Source organism: Parasteatoda tepidariorum, chromosome 11 (assembly GCF_982258835.1).
Source record: "Parasteatoda tepidariorum strain Cologne lab strain chromosome 11, Ptep-v5.0, whole genome shotgun sequence".
NCBI lineage: Eukaryota > Metazoa > Arthropoda > Arachnida > Araneae > Theridiidae > Parasteatoda > Parasteatoda tepidariorum.
The window spans coordinates 32,305,034-32,331,003 of record NC_141765.1 but is presented as its reverse complement, the minus strand read 5'-3'; the positions used below and the strand labels follow the sequence as shown (position 1 = coordinate 32,331,003).

At 27.6% G+C, this 25,970-nt stretch overlaps 2 protein-coding genes across 5 annotated transcripts in view; both read right to left on the bottom strand.

Annotated features, from left to right (window-relative positions):
- LOC107436979 (major facilitator superfamily domain-containing protein 6-B) overlaps positions 1-5,042 on the bottom strand; it is a 28,689-nt gene extending 23,647 nt beyond the window's left edge. For 2 of the 3 annotated variants that reach the window (XM_016048827.5, XM_016048828.4), the window contains exon 1: positions 4,712-5,042. The gene's annotated coding sequence lies outside the window, so the exon portion shown is untranslated. The remainder of the gene's footprint in view (positions 1-4,711) is intronic. The other variant, XM_016048826.4, reaches the window with a different exon arrangement.
- A 3,592-nt stretch (positions 5,043-8,634) lies between these two features.
- On the bottom strand, positions 8,635-24,932 carry LOC107436978 (ras-related GTP-binding protein C). 2 transcript variants are annotated; one of them, XM_016048825.4, is made up of 9 exons: positions 24,652-24,932; positions 22,780-22,934; positions 22,600-22,694; positions 21,425-21,558; positions 20,733-20,932; positions 19,893-20,007; positions 16,953-17,095; positions 15,281-15,426; positions 8,635-9,424 (listed from the first exon to the last, which is right to left on the bottom strand). In XM_016048825.4, exons 1-9 carry the CDS (start codon positions 24,652-24,654, stop codon positions 9,273-9,275), a joined length of 1,143 nt encoding a protein of 380 aa, XP_015904311.1. In that variant the 5' UTR covers positions 24,655-24,932; the 3' UTR covers positions 8,635-9,272. The 2 variants fall into 2 exon arrangements, with proteins under 2 accessions (XP_015904311.1, XP_087011313.1); XM_087155187.1 differs by having other exon boundaries at positions 23,901-24,859.
- Positions 24,933-25,970: the final 1,038 nt, after the last annotated feature.

The following is a 25,970-nucleotide window of genomic DNA, read 5'->3' as shown; positions in this document are numbered from 1 at the left end:
TCCACTCGCCGCGGTTTTATTTGTCAACTGTTTCACCGCCTTATCTAGTAACCCTCACTCAGAGGCAACCCTACGCTCGCCTCAATACAGCACTCGCAAAAGTCATAAATGAATCTTCGCGCTCATGGATATTTTTAAAAGTTGCTTGTTGAATTAAGTTAAAATTTTATCCTCGTTTAAGACTAGAAAAATTCAAATAACGAGAACAAAATACTTCGTTCTTCTTAAAAGAAAGAGGAAGAAAAATTTACATACACACAATTATTTCAGTTAATTACATACATATTTCGATTAAAAAAAATTTCAAATAGAAACTATTCTTGTAAATTAAATAAAAATCTGGAGTAATAAAATAGTCAATTATTCAGAATAATCAATTTCTTTTGAATATCTTAATAAACAAAGTTTAAAAAAATAATTCCCTATATAAATCATCACATTATTAAGTGTACATATTTTTAAAGATAAAAGTATTAAAAAAAATTTTACTCAGTTTGAAAAATAATTATTTTCATTTCCTTCATTTTTACCAGGTTTTATCAATTATTTCTATTTTGGAAAAAATATGTATTCTTCAAAATGCTTACAATATCTTAAAAAAATTGCATATATTTTATACTGAACAACTTTTGATTGACAGTATTTTCTTCATAAGAGAGTCTTTAAAAAAATTTGAAAATATTTTCATTAAATTTGTTCTAATATTTTCTGTAAAATGCGTGCTATTAGGAAAACAAGGAGAAAAAATATTTTTAGTGAAGCCATGACATAAAGAAACAAATCTATGACATATTCACTACTATTTTCGTATAGTTAATTTATTTTTTATAACATCAAATCATATTTATTGAAACTTAAAGTTGTGGCTGCTTAACTTTTTTTAATGTTTTTTAAATTCGTCAGGGAAAATTCCGATATTTTCCATTTTTCTTGCTTCTATCACTATTATTTGTATATATCTGAAATTACTCACCTTCGTTTTAATTGTTTCCTAATTAATTTTATCATATATTTTGCTATATATATTTATCCTTTCATTCTATGCTTCATTAATTTCATAACATATCCATCTTGTAACTTTTTATTCATAATTTTATAACAACTTCAGCTTATTAGATTCTATAACTCAACAATTGGTCTATATATTTTATAATTTTTTTTATTCAATTTTTGGGCTTCTAAATAAGATATGGAAAAAATACTATGAAAATTATTACATTTATTATCAATCTAAAATTCGGCCTTTTTTTCCTCCTAAGTGCGAAAACACATTTACTAACTTAAGGTAACGTAATTTAACACGATTCATCTATTTTAATAAGAAAGATTCAGAGAAAAGCAGGATCAGAAAAAGTGAGATGTGTATTTTAATTTATATTCTGCTTCAAAAATGAGACAAAAGAGACACAGAAAACTTTTCTGTTATTATTTAATAGTCTTCATTAGTCTTTAAAATTCCGAAAGAATTTTTCAGTTGCTGGAATTATATAATAGTCTCATTTGTAACAAATTGTTTTTTAATTTTTTTTTACACAATAGCTTTTATTGTATGCAATTTGCTTTAAAAGTTCAAATATTTATTCTTGGATTGTCATGCAGTCTGTGTGTCTGAAAACTGTATGACCTATTTTATTTTATTTGTTCCTTGCAGAATGGTAATAATTGTTTCTTATTTGATAATAAAAATCTTACTATTGCTGAGATAACTGATCGCAGGAGTTTTGTTTTATTATCATAACATCGATTAATTTTTTTGAGAAAAGTGTAAGTCCTCAGCCTTTCAACCCAATTGCTTTAAAACTACTTTCTTTATTTAAAGAAAATTATTAAATTTAAAAATTGTTAAGATTCTCTTTTTTGACTCAATATCTTGTCTTTAATGAATCAGAAATAAATAAACAGATTGTCCTTATATTGTTATACAGTTATGATATGAGAATGTCAAAGTTGATGCTTACTGTTTACATTATATTTTTATTTTACAAATCATAAAAAGTTTTCTTTAATCAAAATTGTGTTCACCTCATAAATATACTTTAACTGCTACAAATTTTTCAGTCTTTGCTACCAAAGCTGTGGAGTTGGCTAATACGTATGAAGGAATTTATCGTTTGGGACATAACATTTACAAAAAAGTGTCAAATCTAAGTACAATTGTTTGGACGCAAATATTGTTGGCACTGCAAATGGGAATCATTACATCAAATTTAATCATAGATATCAATGTCAGAAAAGTAAAAAAGAATAAATTCATGCATAAAGCTGACAGCAACAATCTCCTCATCATTACACGTATATAAAAAGAAAATGCTTAAAACTCATAAATTGTGTAGTTACTTAAATTAAAGGTTCTAAAAACTAAACAATAAGGTACAAAACCCTGCTGCATTATAGAATATTGTGTCCACATACTTAGTAAAGACACCATAAATTATTTGCTATAATTTTATAAAAATAATTAAAAAGCTATACCCTACTCATATATCCTACACCCACAACAAAACTTTATCCTAAAAAGGAAATGAAAAAGTAAGAAATAAATATGTGTTTCAGGAAGTCCGAATAAAAAGAGAATGATAATACACAAAATTTTTTAAAGCAGCTAAATTTATTCACACCTCATGTTCACTCATGCGTTTTTTAAATCGTATGTCGCAAGTGAAACATGCGCGAATTAATATTCGAAGATTTTCGCGAGAAAATTTGAAACCCGACTTGGCGAATGTAAGATTGGCGAATTTCAAAATACGGTGCCAAAGAAGTGCCCGGGAGTCGACAATGTGTAAAGTCGCAAACCGGTCTCTCCCCAGATGGCGTATTCGAGTGTTGCGATCGCGAATACTACTTTAAATTTAAAGTTAGAACGAAAAATTTACTAAAATGCACAGTAAATAAATTGACATTTACATTTTGAGCACTCCATGCTGACATAATAAAATTTTTTGTCGTTCTTTAGTCAGTTAAATTACCAGATATGTTAAAATTTACGTCTTATGCTGCAGGCAATTTTTATTTTTCACGTTTGAATTAAAAAGGTCTTCATTCCCTCTCTGTTTAGCCATTTTTAATAATTTTGACCCTTTCGTTTCCCCTACCATGGGCCTTGTGAAGGCTTTATAACCGTCACTGAAGCTATGTCAACGTAGTAGTTATATATATACAGGGTATCCCAAAACGACAGCATAAACTCTGCACAGCTTGATTCCTCGTTGAGACTACATAAAAACTGCCCAAAGAAGCGCTCCTGTTCAATCCATAGTTTACGAGAAAAATGCGAAAAACAAAGTATGACGTCACTGCCGGTGCTAGGGAGAAAAAAACACTTTATTGGACATATCAACAACAAGATTTGCATACCTTTCAAGACGATAATGTTTAAAACGTTCGCCGCGCATATTCTGCTGTAAATTGTGCATAGTATACTGCTGTTGATATGTTCAATAAAGTGTTTTTTCTTTCACCGGCAGTGACGTCATACTGTTTTTCGTATTTTTCTCGTAAACTATGGATCGTACAGGAACGCTTCTTTGGGCAGTTTTTATGTACCCCCAACGAGGAATCTAGCTGTACAGGGTTTATGCGGTCGTTTTGGGACACCCTGTATATATATATATATATACAGGGTGTCCCAAATATATATACATATATATATATATATATATATATATATATATATATATACATATATATATATATATATATATATAGAGAGAGAGAGAGAGATAGTAATAGAGGCGTTCAGATCTGAAATGAATAAGGTTCATAAATTACAGTTTTCGAGATTATCGTGGTTAAAATCTAATAATGATAGTGATTTAAAGCAATCTGGTTTTTAGGGGACTTGACTCGAATGGATCGAAAAATACAAATATACCATTAACAAGTATCAATCTAAAACCTAGCATACTTTTATCAAAAAATATAAAAATTATTAATGACCTTTTTCAACACCTTTAGTTTCACGTAATTCTAAGGAGTTGGGAGAGCTATAATTCGGTTAAGTGTACAATATACCCTTCCTTAATACATAAACCCATTCCTACCTTCGTTAATATCAAATACGTAACGAAAAACATTTCTTGACACCTAGGTTTTCATAATTTAAGGTGTAGGATTTAATTCGTTATTTGAAATATTAGGTACATATTATTTTTATAGATCATGACGAATCATTTATTTAAATAGCTTTAATTACAAGTACAAAATTAGGATGAAATGTGAAAAATTTCGAATAAAATATGAGATCACTGATTTATTTATGTGTACAATTAAATCTTGTAATTACATAATAATGTGGTAAAGTAGTGATTGATTTTTTTTAAGTAAAACAAGTGATTACGAATGGCAAATAAATAAATACGAAAAAAAGAGGATATACCTTTTAAAATGTAAATTCTCAAATACATTACTTTAATGCTAAAATAACAGTTATCACTTTTAAAATGAAAATTACAGTGTCGAAATAGAAAATCGAGGGAAATATTGTTTAAAAAATTGAATAAGTATAAAAATGCATACTATAAATTAATATATAAATACATAAATGTAATGACAAAAATAAATCTATGTATAATTTTACATTAATTTTGCGTGTTCTTGCTGTTAGTAATTATGGAATATACTGAATCTAACGTAATAAAAGTATGCACTGTTATGGTAGTGTACTCAGCCAATAATATTCAATTTTCTAAATTAAAAACAAAGAACTTACCCTTCAGAATTCTTAGGTAAATGGTTACGCACTCCTAAATCTGTCTTACCTAATCAGCTTCATCACCCTAAGTTAATTTTTTGCCAACAAAACAAATAAAGAAAGGTCATCTGATAACTTTGCAGCTATCATGAAATGTGACTACGTATAAGAAAAATCTATTAGGAATTAAAATAAAGCTACTTCATTTAAGAGAATGATGGATATATGTATTTACGTGTTTGAAATAATTTTTTGTAGCAGATGAACATTTTGCATGTGAATGAGTGGGTCAGTTCCGCGGTACGTTGCTTTTGGAGCCAGCTCCAAATTTTTCTACTTTTGAGAAGTTAATCGTTTGACAGTTGATTTTTCCGATTGTTTCAATTCACATTTTTCACGTGACGGCATTATTCATTTCATAATAATTCTTTTGTTAATACTTTAAATATATTCACGACTTTTACGAATATAGAGAATATTCAACCAAATATGGTTCAACCTTATTATTTTTTATAAATATTTCTATTTATATTTGAGTGTTTTCGGTAAATACCAAATTCTATTAGGAATCGAGGTAAAAAAATTTCACTTTAAATAAAGCTACTACTTCATTTAAGAGAATGATGGATATATGTATTTACGTGTTTGAAATTATTTGTTGTAGCAGATGAACATTTTGCATCTGAATGACTGGGCCAGTTCCGCGGTACGTTGCTTTTGGAGCCCGCTCCAATTTTTTCCACTTTTTAGAAGATAATCGTTTGACAGCTGATTTTTCGATTGTTTCAATTCATATTTTTCACGTGACGGCATTATTCATTTCATAATAATTCTTTTATTAATACATCTTCATCAAACTTGATTTCATTACTAAGCAGTTCCGGCATATCATAAGATATTTTTCATTCGTTTAACACAGGGGTGTCAAACTCGCGGCCCGCATGCGGCCAGAGATGAACATTTTTGCGGCCCAGTCAATATATCCAACGCCAAGGTTAAATAAAATAGAAATGTGAATTAGAAAGGAAACTAGCATATAAAATAATATACTTTATTTATAAACTATACGGATCATTTTAAATTGTACTTTCGAAAATGTAAAATTCTAATTGACTTGCGGCACCTGCCATTCTAAGGATACTGCATCTTATCAAAAATACGCAGAAAAAATTTAAAATCTTAGAACAGAATTTGAAACAAGGTTTATTTTAATTCTTTGGAAGACAAATCTTGTTTGTTTTCTTCGATTTTCTCAATAAATATAGACTCAGTACCCAGTAATATGCAAATGGAAGTCGTTGAGATTCAGTGCGACTCAAATTTGAAGACAAAATTCATTGAAGTGGGTGTGTCTGAATTTTACAAATATTTACCGGCAAGGTTTGAAAATACTCGAAAATTCGCATATGAAATTATTTCCATGTTTGGAAGTACTTAACAGAAAAAAAATTGCTCGCACTGATATGAATGAAATAAATCTCCTGTCTGATTAATAGCTCTCGTTGGGTCAATTTTGAAAGTAGTCTCGGCCAATAAAATTTCTCCCGAAATAGGAAAGATAGTAGCAGAGAAGAGATGTCAAATATCAAACAATAATTTTACTTTATATATGCTTATTACAATGTACTATTCAAAATAAAAATATTTGTTTCTGTAAACACTGATTTTTTTTTACCTTTTTTTTGCGGCCTACCTATAGTTTAGCATTGTTTATTTGGCCCAAGTTTGCATTTGTGTTTGACACCCCTGGTTTAACACATATAAAATGAAAGAGAACATGCTTGTTCAAATTTGTTTATTTTTCTGATAAAGGTATTTTCAAAGAAGTATGGAGTTTTCATCAGTTAGTTTTAGCCTGGTGCTTTTCGCTTGTATTCTTAGCAAGACAAAACGAGGAAGAAAAAAAAATTAAAGGGCATTTTTGATTTTTTACTGCATACAAAAAGATGAGGCGTTTTCGGAGAAATTCGGCGACATTTTAGAACATAAGTTAAGATTTGAGGGATTTCTGTCCTCAGAGTTTGAAAGTTATTAAGGATAAGAACTGAGGACTGTGCTCAAGACTTAAGGACGATCACTTTACCCTACACATAGTTTGAATTGGGTGTAATTTTTTCAACCTTTTTTATAAATGTTTTTAATCATATATGGGTGTTTTCAGTAAATATCACATATATAGTAACATTAGACTATAGTGAATTAAATGTTAAATTCAGCTTATTCTTTGGTTATGGTTTAATTCTTTTAACGTTTTGTTTTTCAAATTCTAGAAGACAATTTTTAAAGGACAGTTTCAAAAATTTAATAAGCCTGGACATCTGACTTTACTGAGAACAGAACTTAAAAATTTCTAAGAAGGAAATTCCTTTCTGAAAAAAAAAAAAAAATTCTAAGAATAAAATTAAGTTATTGTTAGGAATATTGATCCCTTCTTAATCTTCTAAAAAAGATGCAGATTGTTCTGTAACTTAAGGTATGTTGAAATTATGCATTTGTTAACACCAGGGGCAGCGAAATTTTTTTTCATCATCGACCGCAAAAACTTACTAATTCTTTTATTTTCATAAAATCAAATTTTTTTTCATTAGTAAATGAGAAGGATGTTCTTGATGACTATTTGCCACATTAGCAATGTTTTGTTTGAAATTTGTTAGTTTCAGTTTTACATCGTTTCAGAGCATTACATTCAATTCGTTTTTCTGCTTTGTTAAAAGAGAATTAACCTAATTAAACCATATATGAGCTTGGGAAAGCAATTTAAAAGAGAAATGCTACACAACAAAGTTTTGAATATTTTTGGGTAATATTCATCTAAAATGCACTCTCAGTTAAATTATTAAAGCCTTAACCATCTTTGCTTCAAGATTAACAAATATTTCAATGACTTCATCTTTTCAACTTAGCAAAAAGTGGTGCAATAATTTATTCTGGAACATTTCAATGTCTCAAAACAAAATTTAAAATCCTAGTTTAATTTTCAAAATCTTTGAGCCCGAATAGCATTGGTACTCATTCGACCTCTAAATAATATTGGTACCTAATAATATTACCACTTTGGTCCCCCGTTTTACACCTTTCAATAATTATTCAAATGATCGTTTGAAAAATTGCATATCAGGGCTTAAAAACCATATTGCCCGACATGGCCAGGGTCGTTAAAATTCTATTTATTGATGTATTTTCCACTCTTCCCTGCCCACCAGGCAAGTAAATATTTAACCTTTAACCAGAAATACATTTTAGAGCTCTCTCAAATTTTGTTGAAAATCAGATTAAAAGTACCAAGAGGAAGGGGAAAAAAAAAAGAAGAAGCTGATTTTACACAAGACTTGAATTTAAATGCATAAACAAGAATTTATAAAACTAAGTTAGCATAATACTATTTTTTTAGACAGGCTTTTTTTTCTATTAAAAAAAAGTCTACCCTGATAAAAATAATTAAATGCATAAAAATATGAAATACAAAGGTTGAATATGCAATGTGAAAGAAAGTACTATAATTACAGTGTTTTCATAACTCTTTCTTACACCTGATTAGAAAACTGCATTTGATATTGACATGTTTCCTTACTTTTCCGAAAAACTGTCAACAATTTATGTCAGTATAGATGAGAGAAATTTAGCTATTACAAAAGACATTATTGCACAGCTATTACAAAAGACATCTTCTCATATCTATGAGTAGTAATCTGTTTAAGGTTATCTGAAGAAGTTTAAGGTTATCTGCTACAATAGAAACAGGAGTAAAACTATTTCAAACGGAGGAGAATGTCAGAAATGATATGATTAAGACAATTTAACACCAAAACAGCATAATTACTAACACCATACTTCTAACTGGAGTGACTTTATATCATAACTGCCAACATGTGAGTCTGATGCCTGGAGGAGTTATCAGGACAGATGAAAAGTACTTTATCTTATATATATAAAACAAAACGAACAATATAAATTTATTTATTGTTTGCTTAATATAATATTTTGCCTTTTTATGAGAAAGTAATGTTATATACAAGTCATAAGTTAAAAACATTTTATACAAGATCAGAGCGCACAAAAATATAACAAAGTTTGACACAGATATGCACAATTGATACAGAATCTTTATACATGAGCGTAAATTGTGACATTCAATTAGGTTTGCAATTAGCATTGATCAATAGGACAATTTTACAGAAGGAAATTATACACATGCAGATTTGTCTATATACAAAGCCACTAATGGCAAAATGCCAAAAAAAAAAGAAAGAAAAACATTACTGCAATAATCATTAACAAATATATTTAAAAATAATTATAAACAATAAAATTAGTCTCAAACATACACAATTCTGTCAACCATATAAAAAAGAACGGACATGAACTAATTTAATTTTCGTACTGTAAATCAAATGAAAAATAAGTAACTTCTCAACTTTTACCAGATAGAATAACAGATACATAAAATAGGATATGATAAGTCGATAACAGAAGACTAGAATGTGATTAAATTTTGATAATATTTAAGGTCCAAAATATGTCTTATAAATACTTAAATCATAATTCATTCACATTAACTAATACAATAATATGGCACTCTTTATTGTTGGTCTCCATAACCATTAGTTAATACACTTTCCACAGTAGAGTGTGTACGAGACATTGTACCTGATGATTTTGGAGTCTTAAAACGTACATCAAAAACATCTTGTATAGCTTGTCTAAAGCAATGAAAATTATAATCTATAAGTGCTGAAAAAAAAACAAAAATGTTAGAAATATAAAAACTTCATATACTGTTTAAAAAAGTGACAACAATATATTTAAAAACAAGCATGTTACCCTTCACAATGTTTAAATAAAAAGTACAGAGCATTCTTAAGAATCCTGCAATGATAATGAATTATTTTTTCCCTAATAACTTATTTAAAAATCCTTTTAACTAAATGAAAGGACAGATATTACAGAGAACCTTCAACTTTCTAGCCTAAAAGCTACACTGAATAATTCATGAAGTCCCAAGGGGCAAAATTAGCTTATAAAGGAGATATTTATAAACATAAAAAAACAAACTGCATTTAAAAACCAAATTTTTAAGAAAAAACTGCTAATTTTCTTTTATCAGTTTTAAGACTAACAAAACATAATCACTAAGAAAGATTTCTTCAAAAAATACAGCAATATCTCAGCCGCATTTCAACATAAAAACCACAGGTCAAGAGGCAAACTTCTAGAATAGTGGATGACAGAAACTTACCCCACAGTATTCAAGTGTTATAATCCAGGTGGTTTTTTTATTGAGAAGTAGTAAAAATACTCCTGCATCTTTTGTACAAAATCCTTCCAAGTAAGTATGTTTTGTTTGAAAAGCAAGCAAAAGTTTCATTTTAGAACCAGTCAGTGAGTGAATTAAATTGTGAGTAAATATGTCACTAATTGTGAATTTCTAAGATAAATTTCATAGTCTTATTCACAATTAAAATGTTCAATTTCATTAGCTGGATCAGTGACTTTGTTTCTTCCAATTACTATTACAGGGTGCGTAGCTAAATTTTTCAACAAAAAATAAGCATCTTTTAAGTCCTTTTTAAGTGATAAAAATATTTTTAAGCACTTCAAAAAAATATCATAATTGGGATATGCACACTAATAAATTTCTTCCTTTCATATTGTTAAAAGTTCTTCATATATATATTACAAAATGCAAAATAATTTTCAAAGTTGCATGATCATGATAAAATAACTAGTTTCTGACAAAGAATTCTTTTCTTGATTATAGTAGCTACCATAAAAACAATTTATGTACAATTTTAAATATATTCAATATTGAGTAAATCATTCTATTTTTTAAATTACAAATTACTTTACACAATTATGTAAAAAAATATTCAAAATTATAATTAATTTAACTATTGCATAAAATGGTTATCAAGTGTATTTTTTAGATTTGAATAAAAGTTATTTATAAAAGTATAGTCAACAAAACATTAACAAGATTACTATTATTGATCATACCGAATTTATAAAGATATGTAAAGGATTAAGCAAACTAAGAAAACTTAAATTCTTATCACAAATGTAAATTAGAGAATGGCCATAAATTTCTACTAAAATTTTTTACTTGGTTCAGTATTTCGTTAATGAAATGCTTTAAAAAAATTCAAATAATTTTGATATGTAAATATAATGAATATTGAAGCTAAATATTTTTGTTGGAAGTAAATTATTAAACAGTCCCTACACTTATAATATTTAACAAATCTAAGATAATGGATTTTTCATTTCAATTAGTTTTAAATGAAATCATTAAGAGATGAATTAAAGTTTTTTGGAATGACAAATCTGAATAACATAAGATTTTTGGCACTTTTAAAGAGGCGAAAGTCCCTCACTTGATACTTTTTTAAAATCTTGCCTTTAAATACAATGTAGTTTCTAAAACAACTTAAAAGTACTGAAAATTTTAAAGTAATACTACAATGATAAAAAATAATAATTCAAAAAAAAGTAATAAGTAAAAAAAAACAATTAAGTACAACAGAAGTTTACAAAATTTTTATGCCATTGGTGGATGGTTCCTCAAGTGAAACTCTTACAAATTAAAATCTCAATTCTTATCTTTATTTAATTAAATTAATAAAAGGGAGAAGGAAATTTTGAGATGAAATTTAAGTTATTCTTTACTACTCTGGGGATCCATATGGAATATGTAGTTATTGAATAAACCCAAAGTTAGGTTCAAGGATTATGGTACTCATCTATAAATAGAAGAGCATGAGAAGGTCATTAGCTTGCCAGTGACGAAGACGATGGTGCGTCACCAACAATGAAATTGACAAGTGAAATAAAATTTTCTTCTGCTTTTAGGGGGGGGAATGGCAATGTTTAGTTGGTCCCCGCGATTAGCAAAAATTAGATAGATTTTTAAGTTCAATTTCAGGGGGCAGAAAATGAAGCCTGAAATTGAGAATGGATTGAAAATGCAACAGAGTTGCTCATGAGAATGCACGAATCCTTCCCACTGAATCCAGCTCAGTGTGCGCACCCGCAAGTATTTCATCAAACATTTAAAATGATTGGTGCTTTCAAACGCAGAGGACCGTTGATATGCCGAAAAGGATTGTAGTTGAATGAATTGTGAAAACGTTGAATAGAACAATGAAGTTATTTGTGGCAAAAAATGATACAGTAAAGAAAAAATCTCATTTTGGAATAGGAAAAATTAAGTTCTTTAAAAAGCACCCTACAAAAAATACACCTTTAAGGGCTTTTAAAAAACGAAAATAAGCACCTTTAAGCACTTTTTAAAAATGCTAAGCACCCTGTATTATGTAAGATTTACTCATGCTGTAAATTCTTAAATATAATAAAAAAATAAATTGCCACAAGAAAGGTACTTTGCATAGCCAAATTTTTCAACAAAAAATAAAGCACTTTTCAAGCACTCAAAAAATATTTTTAAGCACTTTAAATATCATAATGAGGCAGGGCTGGCAAATTTTTGACAATTGACAGTTTTAACCGTCATGTCAAAAAAAAAAAAAAAAAAAAAAAAAAAAAAAAAAAAAAAAAAAACCTTTTGACAATTGTCAAAACCCCAAAATTTTTGAGTAGGAATAATTATTGCCAATTATAAATATTAAGTATTTTTAAATTAACATACATGTAAAATTACAAGTGTTCCATCAATTATGTTCTTGAATTATTTTAACATTACTGTCAAAAACCCGAATTTTGGTGTGGAAAATATTAAATAATCATAAATAAAAATGTGCCAAACTGCAATTTATCCAATCTGTTAATTTGTTTATTTATTAAAAATAAAATTACAAAAGAAATCTTATATAAAAAAAAAACACTTAACAATCATCTAATTCTTTATATGTAAAATCAGTTTTAATTTATTTCCATTCTAACTTTTCTTTTCCCCAAAGCAAGCGATTACAAAAAAAATAGTTTTGAAACCCTCTGTACTTCAAGTTCATTTTTCAGTTTTGTATGAATAAGACCGAAATTTGAAACTGTTCTTTCAATTGATTTTCAGCTGTGTAGACTAGAATGTTGACCTACTAAACTATTATAACATAATAATTATAAAAACTATTACAGTAGAGAATCGATAATCTGGAAAGATTTGGACCATCGCTATTCCGGATAACTGATTTTTCCGGTTTTTTGAACTGCTACAAAACGTAGTTTTTTTTATTGTCAAACCCAACTAAAAAATATATATATATATATATTTAGAAAAAATTTTAAAAAGAAGAGAAAACGATCAAGTAATACACATAAGCTTAATAAAATAAAAAGAAAATAAAATAATGAAATAAAAATATATACAGGCTTAATATAATATGAATAAAAAAGGTAAAATGGAAGGGGGGGAGATGGCCTCCATCTCCCTCGTCGCTTTCTTCTACTTCGTCATTGTCTGCGTCAGGACTCAAAACCACCCACTCCATTTTTTACTTCACTATGAAAATGGGAAAATCACAAACATTTACAAGGTGTGAATATAATTACGAATAGAAAAAAAAATTCTTTAACAAATTTCTGCAGAAAAGAAAACAATAATTTTTACTTCATTATTCTTTCTTTTTTATTATTCTCAAATGAGAAGAGCGTTTCTTTTCCCTCCTATGCACGAGAGAGACAACGTTCAAATATAATTCTGGATTGGGGAAGAAAAAAAAATCATTTGAAAATTTCTGGAGAAGAAATACTCAATTTTTTACTTCATTATTCTCAAATGAGAAGAGAAAAATCGCAAGCATTTCTTTCCTCTCCAATGCGCTAAGTGGGAATAGCAGAAATGACAGATGATTTTTAAAGAAATAAGAAAAAGTAGGAAATTACAGGAAAAAAATTAGGGGCACAGAGATAATAGGAAAAATAGGAGTTCTGCAGCCCCTGTAAGGAGTACTTTCAGAGATTTCTAAGAATCAAAGACAAATAAAATTCTTTGTTTCAACTCTCCTTGACTAAGCAATCAACAGACATGATGACTCCCCTTGCTTAAGGGCCAGATAAGAAAACAGGTGCTCAATGAGACCCTTTCTCAATGAGCTATGATTGAAAAAAAAACCCAACTATGTTGGGGGTGAGGAAAGGAATAATTGATGATATTTAGTACAGAACTATTTCTCTTGACAGTGTAAGGAACCAATGATTATTTCTAAAATGATGGTAAAGTAAACATATTTTAAAAAAGAAGGAAAAATCCTATAATCTTATGAGAAAAAAAAATTTATTTCTTTAAAAATTGGCGAGAAAATGCATCGAATTTCGTTCTGGTTTTCTGATTTCAAGATAAGAGGTTCTGTACTGTATAACATAAGAATGAAATAACATGCAATTAGGAAATTTATTCTAATCCATTATTGTTTTTAGATTATTGTTACAAATCAATCTCAGACTTTCCAATAGTCTACTAGTAAAAAGCTTCTATTACTACATTAACAACCAATATAAAAAAAAAGTTCCTGCAGATAAATTTTACATAAATGCTATCTTTTAAAGGTATTTAAAATTGAATTTTTATTACAAGAGCAATTTTTTTTTAAACACCAACATATCTATATTTAAATTCCCTACTCTTAAAAAAGAAGATTCAAACTAAAGAAATTAAATATTTACTTAACATAAGCCTTTGTAATAATATAAATGCAGTAGTAATTAAAAAATGATAATAAGTATTCTTTCTTTCAACTCAGAAGTTTTTACTATTTTATTTAGCTGTTTTCTGGATAACACACAGTTCACAAAATGTTATACACAAACTTGTCTCAGAGCTTCGCTCTCAAAAGAGTTCGAAGTATATCAATAAAATATACTCAATTGACTAATTTTTATTAGTGCAATCATTCCAATTTGTGAATTTTATCACATGATCATTTCAGGAAAGTGCATGCATTCCCTAAAAACCAAATAACAGTGTTTATATTAGAATTACAGTACTGATATTAAAAGGGCATCCTGTAATCACTAGCCTAGCACTATAACACAAATTTGCCAAAAATTGTAGAGAAGATGAGAAAAATAAGTTATGACTGGACCTATAGGGCACATAATTCTCCAGTGCAGAAAGAAAAATAAAAAACAATAGCACGCCAGCAGATTTATGTAGACTAAATTTAAAAAATTATTTTCTCTTGTTATTAGTAGTTGAAGGAGAAAATTAGAATTATTCTGAGTATCAAATTACACGATTGCTTTTCCTTGATGCAGGTGTTTGATCAGTTCTAATTATGAGCCATGATAGTTCAAATATAACTCTTCTTGATTTGAAATTTTTCGTTTCGTCTATCAATAGATAAAATAATATGAATGTGCATATTAATAGAAGGATAGAGGTTGAGAATTCATAATTTAAATAGAGATCCATTTTTAGTAAAGAGGTACTCAGAAATATGGAAGTCCAGGGTTCGAAAAAAAAAAAATTATTACTAGTGAAAGGTGTACAGAAATATAATAAATGAAGCATCTATCCAAAGAATATAAAAGTTTAGCACAAATGAAACAAAATTAATAACCTTTAATAAAACAACAAAATTTTAATAAATTGAAGTTAAATATGATTCATAAAATCAGTAACAAAATAATCTTTACCTTGTCTATTAAAGTTGTCTTCCCTTAAAATACACACTAATGCTAAAAATCTGTTTACTTCTCTTAGATATAGAACTGTACTGTTATTTAGTTTTATTATATTCGAAGACTTTGAGTTGAATGCACTACTTTCATCTTCTTTTAAGCTACAAGGAAAATATTTCAGTAAAAATGACAATAAGTATTGGTTTTATAGCTAACAATGGCTGTTGAAGTCAAACTTATTTATAACGAGCTCTGATTAAACAAAATCCCATTATACATGGGAATTCCCTCCTTTTTTTTAATTGGTTGATTTTGTGTTAAAGAACTTACATAAAACATTAATATTACTTTGATTTAATACAGAATTTTTTTATAAAATTTTCGAAAATTATTTTCATTGACATAGACAGAAAAAAAGAATCAGACATTCCTAGACATTTTATTGCTTTTGAAAGTTAATATATTTTTTTTTATCAAAGTATATCTTCGAATAAGAGGAAATTGTACATCAAACAATGCAAAATAAAGACAACAAGAAACATCAAAAATAAAATTCCCAATTTCTCCCCCCCCCCCTTCAAAGTAAATCAAAATCAATAAAAGTAAGCCATTATGTTTACACACTATAAACTTAACTTTTTGTAAAGTTGGGTGTAACAAGCACCTTGATTTAATGAGGGAATTTTCTAGGTACTCTTTATTCTCTATATAAATAATTTGACTGTATAATGATACAAATATTTTTTGTAATAATAAATAAGGATTGAATTTTAGAGTTAAAATTTACTTTATTTGAAAATATTAAAACAAGAAACTTTAACTTGTTTTACAAGTTGAAAATATTACATAAAATACACAATTCTTTACAAGCATACATACATATTTAATTACCATTCGACCTTACAATAATATAGACCATAAAATACTTCATTGAGAAAAAAAATTAAATGTATTTTTTTTAATAATTTATTTAGGTAGAATAAACATATTTTCTTTCTTTTTTTTCGTCAAAATTTAAATCCCTTTAAAAAAAAAAAAGGAATCCATGAAACTTTAAATAAATGAGATAAATTTTTTTTTTAAAAACTTATAACATGTTTACAACAACTTACAACATGTATAAACATTTTCTTTTGATTTTTAAATTTAAACGATAATTTGCTTCTATAATAAATATTTGGACCTATAACTTACACTCCCAAAGAAGTGACACTAATAGCTGTAAGATTGAAAAGTTGGAAAACTAATTTGAAATCTGAATTACAAGTCAAGAGGGTAAAAAAAAAAAAAAAAAAATCCCATCAAGACTAAAATTGTCAAAACTTTCTACAGATTCAAAGCTCTGAGGCACATTTTTAAGTATCAAATTCTTAATTTGAAATATCTAATTAGATTTATTATTATTATTTAGTCTTTAATCACACCAATAAGAAAATTTTCAAATTTCTTTTTAAATTTTTTTAGATACATATTTAAACAAAATATAGCAACACATTATATTGTTATCATTTGAGAAGATCTTAACTATCAAAATAGACCTATGCCAAATGATTTTTACATGTCACATTAAGATAAATTATTTTTTTTATCCAATTTGTATTTAAAATAATAGAAAGTCAAACAGTTATTAGCATATTTCTTGTTGTAAAAAATATTTATAAACATGATCTGATTAGAAATAACTTACCCATAGATACATGAAATATCTATTACAACATCAATCATGTCACAACAGAGCTCATATGACTGCATATCTACAGGAGTACTGTCAGTAGCTATGTAGATTTTACTGATAACATCAAACAAAAATGCCTTCTCAATAGCACTATTCTAGAAATCAATTAGAATTTTTGTTTTGGTATGTTTGAATAATTTTACACAATGCAAATAAAAATACTAGAAATGAAAAATAAAATTGCTGGATTTAACCTAAAAATTAATTCTAATAATGAAATTTATTACACTTATTAAATTTCTAAATACTCACAATGACAACAAACCTTCAGGAGAAGTATAATCAAAATAAATTAAAGATAAGAGTTATAAAAGTTATTTCATTTTGTGTACTTCATATTTAAAATTTAAGTATAATCCTATTATATTAAGAAAACACATATGTAGCTAGAAAGCATGAGAAATTTTAAGTCTTTTAAAACACAGCAGCTGAGTCAAACCTTGATCCATTGTTTCCTTTATGTATCGTTTTGCTTTAACGGTCTTGCCACAAAAGCTTTTCTTAAAAACAGTTACTCCTGGTGCTAATCATACATATTGAAAATTTATTAATTTTCAAGTTCATTACTTCATTATCTTCCATTCATTTTCAAGTTATTATTCAAAATCTTATATTATTTGTGTTAGTCATTTTTCTGCATCAATCATTTTCAATGAATGGACCCATGAGAAAAAATTTAGCAAGGCTTTACTGTAACAATATATTTTTCATCATTAGATTTCCCTTTACTACCTTTTTTTTAATAAAAATTCTAATTTTTTTTGTCATTGCATACAACAGAAAAACCTAGTGATGCATATTAAAGTAGTGAATAGTAAAAATAAACTATTCAATAAAATTTTAGTGAGATTACTGATGCATAAAGATGCTTACAACTTGCACCATTCATCTATTTGGTACTACCCAGATATTATCATTATGTTTATAACAAAGTTAAAAAATTTAACAATTACCATACACACGCTTAAAGGTAGGTCTGACAAAGTAGTAGACTTTTAGTAAATAAAACGAAAATAAGTAATATTATATATATATATATATATATATATATATATATATATATATATATATATATATATAAATAAATAAATAAAGGGTCGTAAAACATTTGCTTTTACATCAGAAAGAAAATTGAAAATACATAGATACATGAAACAAAATTTTTTCCCCTTTGAAGTATGCAAAACTTAACGTAACTTTTAAAACTTATGATAATGTTAAGATTTTAATTAGCCAATTTGAATTACTTATTTACATATTTTTCGGTACTGATTTGGGAGACCTCTGTACCTGTTTTCAGGATTTTTTTTCATTGCCAAGTTTGACAACAGATAATAATCTGGTGTTAGTTAGAACATAGTCATCACGGAGATGTAAACGGAATCATAGGAGAATCCTACGCATAGAATGGTGTAGGTGAGACTGAATTGGAGAATTGAAGTTTTGTTAATGTTTATAACAGCTTTGAAATAATGCAGATCGGAGAAAAGAGATTGTATTGGAGGTGAACATTTGACATAGTGCACGGAGGGATTTGATGGACAGCGCAGGTGGGAGAAGATGATTGACATAATGAGTGTTTCATTGCTGTTTGTTAACTTACATAACATTTCCAGCAGGAATTTATTTAATTAACAAATTATAGTTTTAGGATTAAATTTTGCGTGACGTTAGGTTTTTGCGGACTGATTGTTTTGGTAGACATTTTGGTTTATTGAAGTGATTTTGAGTCTCATTTTGTGAGTTTGAATGAAGGATTTTTTTAAATGTATTTAGGTTTTTTTTTTAAAGATAGGGATGAGGTTAGTAGTTTTCCGGATATTTTGATGCAGAAATTGAAGTTTGTTATGGTTAGTAGTTTTTTTCAAAGTCTTGTGCGTTGTGGATTGGTTTGATCAATTATGATATTATCAAATAGAAGATTTTTAATATTTGTGAATTGCTCTTATAAATAATTATGTGAATAAGATTTCTAGAAATTGGATTACTCTCAAGAAGTGAGATGAGTTTATATTTATATTTTGGAGGATTTTATATTGTAATTTTTAATTAATTTTAAGCAGATACTTTATTAATCTTTTACTTCAGGACAGTAATTTGTTATAGACCTGCCGTACTTTTAATTTATGAAAGGTAAAAATCATTACTTTTTTTTAAGGCTAAGTGCCGATGTTTTAGACTAAAGGTTGATGTTTTTAAGTTGTTTAGTTATGCTGCTTTTTTACGGTTGAGTGCTGAAGATTTTTTTAAGGTTAAGTATCACTGCCTTGTATACCCTACATAGATGGGTTTTTTTTTAAGGAAAAGTGCCTTTGCCTGGTATACCCTACGCTGCTTAAAACTGACAGCAAGACAAGCGAACTTTCTAATTTTAAAGGGTTGCTATATTTTATTCAGTTTTTGACACTGGGAACAGACACACAATGAAACAGTTGCCTGGGGGCTAATATTTGTTATAGATCTGAAATTATTTATACAATGCATGTTTTATACTAAAAAAATGACTAAGAAAAGTGAACCTCGAATTTATTAGGGTTGGAATATTTGATTGGTTTTGGCATGTGACAAAAGTGGATTCAATAGGAATGTGTCAAAAGTGGTTAGTAAGAAAAACATAGGGTGCAGATGCCTGATAAATCTGTTCCACTTTTTCTTACTTTTCAACTTCAATATAAAAAAAAATAAAGAAAAAGATCTAATATATAATCCAAAATAATTTAACAATAAAAATTGATTAGTAATTAAAAACATTCTTCAAACAGTCGGAAAAAAAATTAAAATATAAAGATTTAACAATTATCATAAAGAAAAAAATTATTTTTTAATTGACATCTTTTAGTAGTACAAGCATTTTACATTCAAGAGTTTACATTAGAAAAAAGAAATACTTACAGTAATAAATATGTTAAGGAGATTTTCTAAAGCAGGTAACTGTGGGATTAATTTCTGGACAACTTTGCTAAAAGCTTCAAATATTGAATGATCATATATACTTGTAAGGTAGAAACTAAAAGAAAGAAAAAAATAATGATAAATAATTTTTTAAAATATACAAAAACAGTGAACCATTAAAATTTTTGATTTATTCCTGACAAAAAAAAAAATCTATATATAGATGCACATTAACATTAAGAACATTTAACAAGAATTAATATTAATTAATAGTTTTTAACATAAATAGGAAATTTCAGAACTGCATTCATATAAAGTAATTATCATATTAAGTAATATTAGAAATTTTGCTCCAAGCGAAATTTCATTAAAGGATTTGTTATTGCTACCGCAATCATTTATTCTCGTTGTAAAACGATAGTTGCGCCAAGTTGAGTTGTAAAAACTAGCTGATCGTAGGTTCAACCGACAACTATGGGATCGCCAATCTTTGGGCTGAAGTGGCTGTTTCATCTTTTTTCTTTGGGAGCAGTATGCATACAACTGAACAATGATTTTCTTCTACCTTGCCTAAATCATGATTGATTGTCTGCTCGTATTTTCTCCACCCCTACCCCCGTTCCAGTTTTTATTCTTTGAGCGCGCGGATACTTATTTTTATATATTACAATAAATATCAAAAAATATCTGCAAAATTGGAGAATCACCACCAATGTACCCGTGCACAGCGGGCGCTTATATTATCTAACTATGTAATTTAATAAGGAGATTCTGAATCATACAAATGAAATATTTTACAATTGTGATAGATCAACTTAAAAATGCTCTAAACTTATTTACCTTAAATTAACATTATCTAACCCAGCATCAATTAAATCATCGTGGGCTCGTTGATGAATATCTCTTTGGGTTTCTATTTTATGGTCATCAGAGAGTCCGTCAACTTTGTGAATGAAAACTTCAAATTTTATTTCTGGATTCACCTTCTGAGCACGAGCAACTGTCATTTTCAGCCTATCCAAGGCTTCCATGTATTCATCCTTAGATCAATAAAATAGCATTAGTTTTTAAAATATCATGTAAGTAATTTAGTCTGGATGATCTACATAAAATGTTATTTAATAATAGAGCTTTTGCTCAATTTTGGGAACAGTTTTCTTACTTAAACAAAAAAATATTTACACAGAATCACTTACACAGATTTCCTTACTTACACATACTTAAATATTATACCATTTCATAAATACCACACATAAAAGCAAAATTAATAAAGATTAAATATAGCACAAAACTAGTTGTTTATTAGACTGCAATTTAATATTAGTTTCTACAAGAAGAATAAATAACAATTAACAGGAAAACAAGCAAATAAAAGTCAAAAGAAGAGCTTTTTGAATATTTTCAAATGTGATTGATATAACTCAATAACTTTGCACAAATAAGAAATAAATATGAAGCTTAAAATGAATTAAGCATAAAAAGAAACATATCTCATGCATTTTTAATCAGGGGGAAAAAAAAAAAAGATTTACCTGAGCATCTATAACAAACACAAGTGCTCCACTCCCACCAAATATCATATCTGAATCAAATGTTTGGTCAAAAAAATCTATTTGACCAGGGAAATCCCAAATTTGGAATTGGACAAATGAACTATTGGAAACATCTAAAAAGTATAAGCAGAATTAAAAGTTTTGCAAAATTAAAATAAAATTTTTTTCTCATTATTGTTTTAAATAATAGTAGAATATGATCAAACTCTAGACATTAAGTAAAAGTTACCCTGAAACCTAAATATTCATTGATAATGTCCTTATTTAATCGAACAATATGATTCTAAAGTTACTGGCATAAAAGTATTAAAACTCTAGGGACATATTTAAAGTTTAAAATCACCTTCGAACCGTAGAACTGTTTATGTTTAAAAAATTTGATAGTCCCTTTAGAAAGGATCAAAAGTAAATCTAAATAATTATTTCTTAACTAAGTTTTTTTTATGAAATACAACAATGCTCTAAGAAAATATTTAACATATAACCGTAGCTGCTAACAACCATCTACGGAGTCTCCGTAGTATTTCATATCTCTCTGTACGGATTCTCCACAGTATTTCACATTTAGATTTAAAGTAGTAATGAATTGTATGTATTTTTTTTAATTCTTGGATTTGCAAATTTAATTTAATGAGATGAAAATGGCAATTGTGAAATGTTTACTTTATCTACAATTGCACTTATATTAGTCTGTCACTACCGCTTGGGAAATACTTCCTCGGAAAGAGTGAAAGTTAGAAGGAGGTCATAATTTAATACCACCACAGGAAATTATAAATTATAGCAAATCATGATAATGGAATAAGTGTATTAAATTTACAGCACAAAAGTCATAAAAAATAAAAAGATCATTAACAAATAGTAGTAAAGACATGAATTTTAACAAAAGAGTAAAAAATAATAATAAATTTACTTCATTTAGAAACCAAAGTTAATGTGATGTTTAATGCAATATTAAAAAATATGAGCTAATAATTCTCTATTTAAATTGCAATTTATCAATTCATAAAATAAAAATTACCGAAAAATTAAAATTTAATACAAAAAAATAAATGCCATAACCTACCTATTTTTAAAAGAAAAAAATTTGAAATAAATCAGAGGATAGTATTTTCTTAGTTAAAGATATAATAATTTTAATAAATAAAATTTACCATCTTTTACAATTTTGTTTGTACTCTCTAGGAATAATGTCTCATTTGGCGACATTTTATGAAATACTACTTTCTGAATCGATGATTTGCCACTCCTAAAAAATCAAGAATTTAAACTGCCATGAGTTTAAGAATAACACATAAAAATATAAGTATAAATAAATCTCAAAGAAGATGTACCTTCTTAGACCCATGAGCAAAATCCTGGGTTTCTGATCTTCAGAATCAGAACCATGAAATTCAGCATCAGGTTCATCAGATCCATATTCAAAATCTTTATTATATGATCCAACTACATAATTAGAGTTATAAGCAGCACTCTCTTCTTCATAAGACTAGAGAGATGAAATATGGGACAATATATTAAAATCAAACATAATACTACATGTGATTACAAACGAGCATCAATGTGGTGGAAAAGAATTAAAAATGAAACTATCAAGGGTTTTCTTTTAGAATTTCATAAGAGCAAAATTTACCTAGTTTTTCGAATTTCATGTTACATCTTATCATTTTCCAAATCTACTTCATTTACATAAGCAGGAACAAAATACACTAATAAACTTTCTCATCTGTTATTGAAGTTACAGTAAGCTTATGAGTATCCTGTCAAATGTGGCGAAAGGCAGACTGGTTAATAAAATGTATAGAAATGTTCAACAACCCATCCCTTCTCTCATATAATTAAAAACACAACATATTATAAAATAAAAAGTTACGACAAAGAAGAGTCAATGTGTATAGATGACCATTTTAACATTCCCTACTATTTTTCATTCTACATTTTGGACAGTACGAAGACTGGATAATTGAGAATATCCTGTACATTAAAGCTACCCATAAATCTAAGATATTACCCCCATTCATCCATTTGCAAAAAATTAAAATTTTTAATAGTGGCTATTAATTTATCCTATTCTGTGGTGTCATTTCTAGTTTCTAAATATAAGGTAATATTTTTGTATCACTATCTATTTGTATCAACTGTAACCGTCAAAATAGTTTAGAATTCGCAAAAATTAAAGGGGGAAAAAAAAAGCATGTATAGGTTTGCTCCGGTGCTATAAGTTATACTTCTTGAGTCGGTCCCCATCTCTAATTCTTTTTGAGTTTTTCACGGCACATATGCCTAGAAGTTTTGGCAATTATGCCTCCTTGCATAAAATTGCAAAATTGTTGCCAAATGAATTGGCGACAGTGTTGGCACAGGTTCCTAAACAGAAATTATCCCCACAAAACAATCAACACATACAAACTTTTTTCAATGTTCTGTTTAGTTTACAATAAAAATGAAATCTTACCTACGCTTTTCTAAACTTAGGGTACAGTTTCCTCAAAGCTAAGAGTTGAGTTTCATCGTAGTTAAAATTTGATATTGCGATGAATTGATATTGCATTCTGATGTTTTTAATTATTATGTGTATTGAAGTGAACATAAACAATGAGAATTATTTTGTTGGTTGCAATGTTGCTTTTAAGATTCTGAAACAATTTTCATTATACGGCAGGGCAGTTGATAAAATATAAAAAATGAAGGCTTTGAATTCCTTAGAATGTAAGTTTCTTAATAGTAATCTTAATTCTATAACAGCACAAGGTCACAAAGTTTTAATAATCCCTTAAATGAAACAAACTGAACTGTTTCCAAAAAAAGATTTACTATTTCTACAAGAAATTACTATTACTTGATATTTACCATTTTAAATTGAAACGCAAGTTTGTAGTGGTATGAGTAAAATAGACGAAATCGAAAATATAAATTAATTTGTCAGAAGATCTGACTTAAGTGTACTTTTAAAAAGGAGATATTCTAATTGACAACTAAACAAATTTTAACTGCGTTAAATATTGTGTGAATCTTAGATAATAAATAGCATTTACATTTTATTAAAATGTAAACGAACTAAAAATTTATTGTAAAAAAGAATGTAAACAAGAAATAAAATTATCTGTAATCCTATTATTATGCAAAAGAAATTAGAAATAAATATATAATAGAATATTTTATATTAAATGAAACAATACATTTAGATAGAACAGCAAATAATTTACCATGATAGTATCAAATGTAATACGAAAATAAAAATTACAACAAGAAACTTCAATCAGAAATAAATAATAAATTTTTTAGAGGAAACATCATGTGATCTATATCAATTACCGATAACGATTATAAAAAAAATGAATAATTTGATAATTATTATATTGATGAACCTCGTATTGTTAATAATTATAGAGGAAAAGTGTTACTTTTAAATGCGAAAATTTATTTATAGAGAAAAAATTTGGCAAGAAAAAATTTATATTATATAATTTTGAAAGTAGGACCACTCAACTCGTCTTCAATAAAAAAAAATATTTATTTTCGTTTGGCAACTGTAGATATAAGGAACTTCTAAGAGGAAAAGAAGGTCTTACTTCCCGGTGGCATCAAAAATACGGTTTTAAGGTTTACCTTATTTTCGTGGTTTATCTTATTATTGGCGTAAAAAAATATTTTTATTACACATTTTTTATAGTAAGTGTTTATTTGAAATAGTTCTGATATAGAATATTATAAAATATAAAAATGGATAATAAATTGTATTTTCACTTTTAAAGTTAATAAAACTTTTTACTTAATTTAGAAAATTGTTTTAAAATAATTATTTGAAAAATTAATTTGAATTATTAGAATTACTTTACTACAGTCTACTTTTATGTAGAGCTGCCATCTAGTGCGAGAAATAGTAGGTCCCTACAGAAATATAGAGTACCATAATATAAAAGTAAATTTAATTTTAAGAGGGATGAATTTTTGTGTCCTTTAAAATTAAGAATTTGTCGCGTCGCTTAAGAATTTGCTAGAATTTAAAACATTGCTTTTCAAATTAAAATTACCAGTGATTTCTAGGTATTCTAAAAAATAAAATGAATTTTGAAAAGTTTGGAAACAATTGCTAATATATTCGAACGAGCAAATAATTCCGAAAGGAAAGGAAATTGAAGGAAATGAAATTTATACAATTTAAATAATGTTTTCTTTTTTTTAATAAACTTTAAAACGAAGATTATTTTTGTATAAAAAATTCCTAGGACTGGGCTATAAATCGATGTATCGAGACATATCGATTTAACGCATATATCGGCAAGACGATACAGCGAATTTCATTTAAGGCGATGCATCAGATATCTGATTTAAGCCGTCGAGTAAACACAACGAGCGCAAAACGATATAGCGATATAAGACACGCAAGGTTATAAGATAACGATATAGCGATATAAGACTCTTCTCTTACGTTCCGATGTCAACTCGCGCTGTGGAAAACGATGTTCGCTTCGTTATGTTGAAATGGCCTTGATTGGTGAGCTGTAGAATCAGAGTTTTGAGA

Coding starts and splice junctions, on each gene's coding strand:
- LOC107436978 (XM_016048825.4), bottom strand. Junction 21,559..22,599: donor AAACAAAATTGTAAAAGATG/GTAAATTTTATT, acceptor TATACTTTTTAG/ATGTTTCCAATAGTTCATTT. Junction 9,425..15,280: donor AGACAACTTTAATAGACAAG/GTAAAGATTATT, acceptor TTTTTTTTTCAG/CACTTATAGATTATAATTTT.